General features: G+C 40.6%; 1 protein-coding gene across 1 annotated transcript; it reads left to right on the forward strand.

Moving 5' to 3' along the window:
* The first annotated feature begins 339 nt into the window (after nucleotides 1-339).
* LOC122672243 lies at nucleotides 340-1,596 on the forward strand. Its single transcript, XM_043869738.1, has one exon. The coding sequence runs from the start codon at nucleotides 340-342 to the stop codon at nucleotides 1,594-1,596; it is 1,257 nt and encodes a 418-aa protein (XP_043725673.1).
* Nucleotides 1,597-7,922: the final 6,326 nt, after the last annotated feature.

The following is a 7,922-nucleotide window of genomic DNA, read 5'->3' on the forward strand; positions in this document are numbered from 1 at the left end:
TTCTTCTTGTTATGTATGCTAGTGGGGCTGAAACACATTTTCTCCTGTTGCCATCATCTCTAGTAAGAATGGCCTGAATGAAAAGACCATGCCCTAAGTTTCATATAAACACTGTTCTGGTATTGTCTCTAGTGTTTTTCAACATACCGTATGAGATATAGGCTCTAGTGCATAAACCTAAAAATGGGTTGTATGGTGATGCAGGAAGTGCAGGACGGTGAAAACAAAAACGGATTTTCCAAAATTCAAAAATGTAGTTGGTCAATCGACATTGGTACACTTTTGCCAAGGGTGCAAATAAATAAGGGCCCGTGTAGGAGTTTTCTATGATGCACCCAAATGTATATTAAGCCTTTTATCTGGCCGAAGCATCTTAAAGTAAATCGTCATGGACCTTGGGATTTGAGAGTGTTGTTTTACCGCAGCTCTGAAGAACCTAATGAAGAGCTCCCATCTGAATGGTATCAAAGGGCATTTCCAAAGCTGAGAAAATTGTGTCATTCCTTGAGAAATGTAGATGAAGTAGATGGAAGGCTAGTTCATGTTGACGACGAGTCAATCATCAGGGATGAACATGTCATACACAAAATGTATACTTTCAAGTCACTTGCTAGGGCCTTCCTTGGGTCTCCTGCTGTGCAGCAAACATCAAATAATGAGGTACTTGCCACATTGGCAGCCACAGGATCCGTACCCAAAACTTGCTTCAGTAAGGCCGATGAAAGAGAACCCTTGATACTGAATTCTCTTACCAAGGTGTGCAACTATCTCAATATATCTGCACAACAAAGAAAATCAGTGCGACTTACAATATGCCCACAGGTCACACACCATCGTATATGGACAGGAGCAATAGAAGAGATATTGAGGGGTTTGAAGTCTGAGATGGAGTCATTGAATAACAGAGTCCCACCAAAAGTTGCGCACATGGCTGAGCAGATAGTCTCTAACTGTTTATGCTTCTTGGCTGACACATCCATATCTTCTGACCCTGATTCTGTTTCTTGGATTCGGCTCACGCCCACAGAGAAGGCCAAGTCTGTACCTTCCCACCAATGGGGAGATATCCTCGAGATGTTCAACGACCTCACAAAGTGCTTGAGAAGTGAAACGAAAATGTTATACCATCTGCCAAAGGTTGAGGTTATGAAAGAAGGTTTGTTTCAGATCAAGGATGTATTGTTGGATAGAGATCTTGGATACAAGGAAGCTCGTCATCAGGAAAGCCTGGTGCAAAAGAAACTTTCAAAATCTTTGGGTCATTCTTCCCATTGCCTTTTCACTCTGTTGCAGTATTATCTCTATGGCCGTGTTCAAGATTCTGAAGTAGATTTTTGTGGAGGTGTCTACCGGGGAGGTGTTAAAGGTAGCGTTTGCTTGTGCATTGGTAAGGTTTTGACATCAGATGAGGAGAAGGTGGTGTGGAGCAGTGTCAAGCAGTTGGATAGGGCTCTTGGGCTTTTTAGGTTTGTTTGGGAAACAGCTGGAATGAAAGAGGTTTTAGAGTTGCAAGGCCATCTCTGGTATGTTGGGGCAGAGGATCGGACACTTACATACAGAGGAAACATCTTCTTCCTACGCGCAATTAGAATCTGATGGGATTTGAAGTGAGCTCCATGCCCTACTACCAATAATTAGTTATGAACCAAAATCACATGTACAACATCAAGAGAACAAGTGAGTGCCTCGTTACCAGTCCGACATATTTCGTATAAATGTCAAAATGCAGTCATGTGCATCATTTTAATTTGGCCTTTCTAAGAGAGTCAATGATCACTCTATTTTTTTTGTCCTTCCCCCTGTCCTCACAAAACTGAAGATTTATTGATACAAGTGAAAGAAGAAATGAGCATGGAACTGCAACTAATATTTGACTACCTTGATATGTTCCTCTACTTGTATCATCTTTTATTTTATGATGATATTGATCGAATCGTTGAACCAATAAAAAATAAACCTAACTAAACACTAATACAGTGGAAAATACAGGTATCGAATTACAGGGAATAGAGGCTAAGTTGCACAAAATTAAATCAAGTCTAACGTGGAACTAAAAACACAAATTAATTAATTTAAAGCTAACACTAGCAAGTGATTAATCGAATAAAAGATGGTGAGAAAATACTGTTTTTAAGTTGAATCAACTTTAATTTAGATTCATCATTCAATCTCTTTTATATTCGGCTCATGGCGACTATAAGCCCCATGACAACCACAGAAAATAGGGTCCCTTCTAGATATAAAGTATCTTGACAAAATTTTCATCTGATTGTTACAATGAATCGAAAGTTCAAAGAACTTGGGTACGCACAATCCACTCAGGTATACCATATCATCAATACGATCACATGAATCAATTCAATACTATTGCTTGGCAGGTTAAATTGAATCACAACAATAAATTACCCTAACTAGATGTAAACATGATTACACAAAAATCACAATGAGATGCCTAAGTCTTTTCCAAGCAATCAATAAGAAAAAAAAATGACTAATTAAATCATCCTTAAAGTATCATCTTCCCAAAAACAGCAGCAAATTTAATTACTCATTTAACATAAATGAAATAAAAAAAAGTTAGGGATACAAGCCAAAGAATTAGAGGGAACAAGAAAGTCGAAGCAATGGCAGCAATGGCGATGGTAGATCTTCCTCTCCTCTTCTTCTTCCTCTCCCAGTCTTCTTCTCTCCAAAACCGTCAACCCCTTTTCGCTCTCGGTCGTTCAATCTCCCAATTCAATTTTCCTACCCCCTTTTTGAACTCCATCCGTATCCTTCTTTTAGGGGAGAGGTGATATATTTTGAATTAAAAATAAAATTGAAAATAACCCAAGGCAGTTGCGTTCCACTAGGAGAGTAAGAGAGAGGGAAATACAACGTGTGAGATGGGGATGAGAGAGAGAGGCATGTTAGACGGGATGACTTAGAAAAAAGGGTAAAAAGATAGAAAGAGAGAGAGAGGTAAAAAGATATTTAATAGTTTGTTTTTGAATTAACAAACTAAAAAGAGAGAGAGAGAGAGAATATTTCTCTCTTTCTTTCTTTTATTTTGTTTTTCTTCACACTCTCCAACTTTGTCATAATCCATCTTTGGCCATAAGTCATCCTTCCTTGAATCGAATTGACTCGACCCAAGAATTAAATGTTAACCATTTAATTTTTCTGATGTAATGAGTCCAATATTGATTTTCCTTGAGAAATTTCCTCTTTGTCAAATTACGATAATGCCCTTGAGATGATGATTTGCACACATGCGAACCCTTGACCCAGCTGGTAAACATCCAAAATTGGCTAAAGGGACTAATTCTATCACTGATTCATGTTTTTCTCCTTCCAGGCCTGCAATCATAGAAATCACATAACAGTATCAAATCCTTCATAAATATTCAAATACAAACCGTAAATAATAGTGATTTCTATCTAAGATTACAACCCAATCACACTCCCCAACTTAGCCTTTTGCTCGTCCTCGAGTGAAAGAGAATAAAGAAAATAACTGACTCGACTCTCTGGTTCATAAACAATCTATCTATAGATGATACATTCAAAGAGATAATGACAGTTTACGATTGCACATCAACTCATAGGATGCTTGGCTCATGGAAACACAAGAGCTAAGCAATGAACGAGGACTTCTCCTAAGCCATCAAGTGCCCACTTTCTGCTTTTTTCAACCCACTGGTTTACCATGAATTGTGACATCTAAACCTTTTACAAATGCACATGCTAGCTCGTGTAACACCTCATAATCAATGTAGCTCACTTATTTTTCTCTCAAAACATTTTTCTTTTCTTTCTTTCTTTTTTTATTTTTTTATTTTTTTTATTTTTTTTTATTACGAGATTCTCAGATCCGTGCAATGTTCTGGCCTTTTAAGCTTTCTAGAAGGCTCATGTAACGAGCTTTAAGCCAACTACTCCCAAGCCAGATGACTTTAGGGGATTGAGTGTGAAACACTCCTCAGGCTTACTCACTCGAACCAAAAAGGCTACAAGCCCAAATTGGATTCAAGAATACTAGTAATAAAAACCTAACTGGTCACTCCAACCGTTTTACGCGAGACTCCGGGCTTGTGGCCTAGATGCCCTGATTACTAAGTTGAAGCAACAGAACTAAACTCTCATAATTTTATTTTTTTTAAAGAAAGAGGATGCAACACCATTAAGCAGTGGTCTGCCTAAACATTCAAAATGTCACAAACCCGGTAGACCTATGTGTTTAGAAGCATTAAGCAAGCTCACAAATGACCGTCGAAGAAATATAGGTTCAATACTTAACATTGTGTTGAATTAATTTTCTCACAACCTAGAGTCAAATGCACTACAAAGTAAAAGTATCATTATAAAAATGAATGCATGAAAATTTTTCAAGAATGTAGATGAATCAGAGAGTTATATGTAGAAAAATTTCCAAAATCCTCCCTCCCCAAATTAGACGGCATGGTCCCCAATGACAACTAGAAATAACAGATAAAGAAAAATATGAGAAACAAAGGATGAGGAACGAAACCACCTGGGGTGTGGGTGTATGGCAACGAGTGAAATCACTGGAAATAACAGCACAATGAGAATTTAACTCTACTATGGGAGATGACTCTACAAAATAAATTAAAAAAAAAATACCAAACAACGTAAAAAGGAAAACAACAAATGCTATAAATAAAGAAAACGTGGGTTGCCTCCCAAAAGCGCTAAGTTTTACATCTTCAGCCAGACGACAGTAAAGGTCAGGGTAGTCCATCAGAAGCATGATCATAATCCACATCCACTAGGTCTAAAGACTCACTTAATTGGCCATCAGCAAGGCCATCAACATAGGGTTTCAGTCTTTGACCGTTAACCTTAAAAGTTTTCCCGTTCTACGGATTCCTGATCTCAATAGCACCATGTGGGGCAACAGATTCAACCACAAAAGGCCCATCCCACCGAGATCTCAATTTCCCTGGGAATAAACGCAACTTAGAATTAAAGAGCCAAACACGCTGATTAGGCACAAAGGACTTCCGAACCATGTGTTTATCATGAAACGCCTTAGTTCGGTCCTTATAAATGCGTGAGCTCTCATAGGCATCATTGCGCAACTCCTCCAATTAAGATAGTTGGAGACGACGAGTGGAACCAGCCTGAGTCATATCAAAATTAAATGTCTTTATGGCCCAATATGCTCGGTGTTCCAACTCAACCGGAAGATGACAGGCCTTACCGAAAACTAATTAGTATGGAGACATACCTATAGGAATTTTATATGCAGTTCGGTAAGCCCATAAAGCATCAGCCAGCTGAGTACACCAGTCCTTACGGTCCGGTCTAACTGTCTTCTCCAATATTCGTTTTATCTCTCGGTTCGATACCTCCACCTGACCAGATGTCTGGGGATGATAAGGGGTGGCCACTTTGTGGTTAATAGAGTACTTCTTCAGTAAAGCCCCTACCCTCCAATGTCGAAAATGAGAGCCACCATCAGTAATGATGGCCCTGGGAAATCCAAAACGGCTAAAAATGTACTCCTGAATGAAAGAGATAACCACCTTGTGGTCATTAGTCTTCATAGCCTTGGCTTCTACCCATTTTGAAACATAGTCAACTGCCACAAGAATATACTCATTACCGAATGAGGTAGGAAAAGGGCCCATAAAATCGATACCCCAAACATCAAAAATCTCAACCACTATGATAGGACTTAGGGGCATCTCATCACGTCGGGATAGATTGCCAACTTGTTAGCATCTCACACACGCCTTGCAGAAGGTGTGTGCATGTAAAACCCCTGCCCAAAAATAGGGGCTAATTGAAATTTTTGTTGAAAGCCCAGAATCCGAGGTCAAGGCTACCAGTATACTGTGGTGCAATGGACCCGAGGTTGAACATGACGAGGTAGCCCATTGGTGAGGACCTACACACCATTAAGAAGGCAAACACAAACTCCTTGTGACTGTACAACTCATCACAAAATGTACAGGCTAAGGAATGTGCCATACCTTGATTCTAGGACCCTTGGACTTAAATCCTACTTCTAGGCTAAACTAATGATGACCCTCATCACCTTGAATGTTTTAGATAAAGAATTTTTAAACCCAAATATCCATTTTCATGATTGGTTTGATGATGAGAACCCAATTCCATACATACATCTTAAATCCCAACATAAATAACAAATTCTGCTAATTTACAGATAGATCTTCTCTTAGTTAAAAGGATATAACTCCACCACCCAAACTTCATTTGAGTTGGTTCCAACTTTTTTAGAAACTAGACTCATAGGGCTGCATTTTGTTAGAAGATACCATTACTTAGATCTATCTCTAAGATAGTTAAAAGCTTAGCTCAAGTTGCTGTCAAAATGGGATCCTGCTGTTTTGACAGGTTGACCTTTGTGTAATAAAAATAGCATAACTTCATAACCCAATCTTCATTTCATTTGATTCTAATTTTCCTAGAAACTAGATTCATAGAGCTTCACTTTCCTAGAAGGAACCATGGCCCAATTATGTCTCTAAATGGACTGAAATTTCATTTCAATCCAAACAATTCTGCAGATGAATTCTCTGGGCGATGGCACTGGGCGATGCAGCAAGTCCCAGTGACATCACCCAGAGTGGGAAATTGTTGTATTTTAATGTACAGATGTGTGGGGATCACCCATATTGGACATGGGCACCCTCCATAGGTTGAGGGAAGTCTGGGGGACCACCTCATACCCTCGGATCACTGTGGACCTCACCAGAGTGCCCAGAATGACTGAGAATCAGTCTAAAAATGCATTTTGAAGAGAGACCTAAGAAGGTAAACAGGCCTCAGTAGAGGCTAAGCTTATAAATAGGGGGCCTTGGGCTCATTTTAGAGCCCTTGGCAGATCTGAATCCGAGAGAGAATGGAGAGGAAAGAAAGGAGAGATAGAAGAAGAAGGAAGGAAGAAGAGGGAGCTTCAGCAGCCCCATCTCTGGCTGATCCGAGCTCACCTGCAGCCATTTTCAGGTATAGAAACCTCCCCCATACCTGCTGTACCTATTCTTTCTCTGTTCTTGCTGTGCTTTGCAACCCTGGGCAGCCCAGACAAGCTAGGGTTCGCCCAGTCTGGCTCCAGATCTACCATGCATGCATAGAGCATGGGAGATGCATGCATGGGAGATCTGTGTTTTTCATCATTTTTCAGCAGGCACTTATGCTGCTGCCATGGCCGAAACCTGGCTGTGCTCACCTGCACTGCCAGATGGCCTATTGGCCAGTGTTGTTGGAACCCTAGGAGCTGGCTAAGGCTGTACAGCCCTAACTCTAGATGGGTACAACCTTAAGCCCCTTGTTTCAGGAGATTTCAGCCTTGGACAAGGCTGGAACTGAATTCCAAGCTTAGCCAAAACCCTGAACACTATTCACCAGGGTTATTTGGGCAGCCGCAGACAGGCTGACTGGAACCCTGATGAGAAAATCAATGGAACCATGAGATAGACCATTGCAAGGGCTACCCAGATCCCCAAACATGCAGAGGATCAAGTGTAGGACCAGCCCTGCAGGTCCAACCTTGGAAACTTAGCCCAAGGTCGATTCTGCAGGCACTAGGCGATGCACTGGGCGATGCAGCAAGGCCCAATGCAAGACCTAGTGAATGGAATCTTGTTGTATTGAAGGGAAAATCTATAATTTCTTGCATGCAATGATCCCTGGACACTGTGGGATGTGGGAAATGACAAAAATACCCTTCCCCCACATCTGTCCATAAATGAAGAATGATTTGGAACCCTAAGTGGGCCTCGCATGTGACTGTGCATTGCTGTGTTTGATTCTACATCACTGACCTAAAGCGGACAGCAGTGTAATTATGTCATAGACTATAGTGGGACCATGTTCTGACCTAGTGGCAGGTACTGGTATTACAAATGACCAATTTGCCCCTGTGCCTTGACACTGGCCCATGTACTGGGACA

Source organism: Telopea speciosissima, chromosome 8 (assembly GCF_018873765.1).
Source record: "Telopea speciosissima isolate NSW1024214 ecotype Mountain lineage chromosome 8, Tspe_v1, whole genome shotgun sequence".
Lineage (NCBI taxonomy): Eukaryota > Viridiplantae > Streptophyta > Magnoliopsida > Proteales > Proteaceae > Telopea > Telopea speciosissima.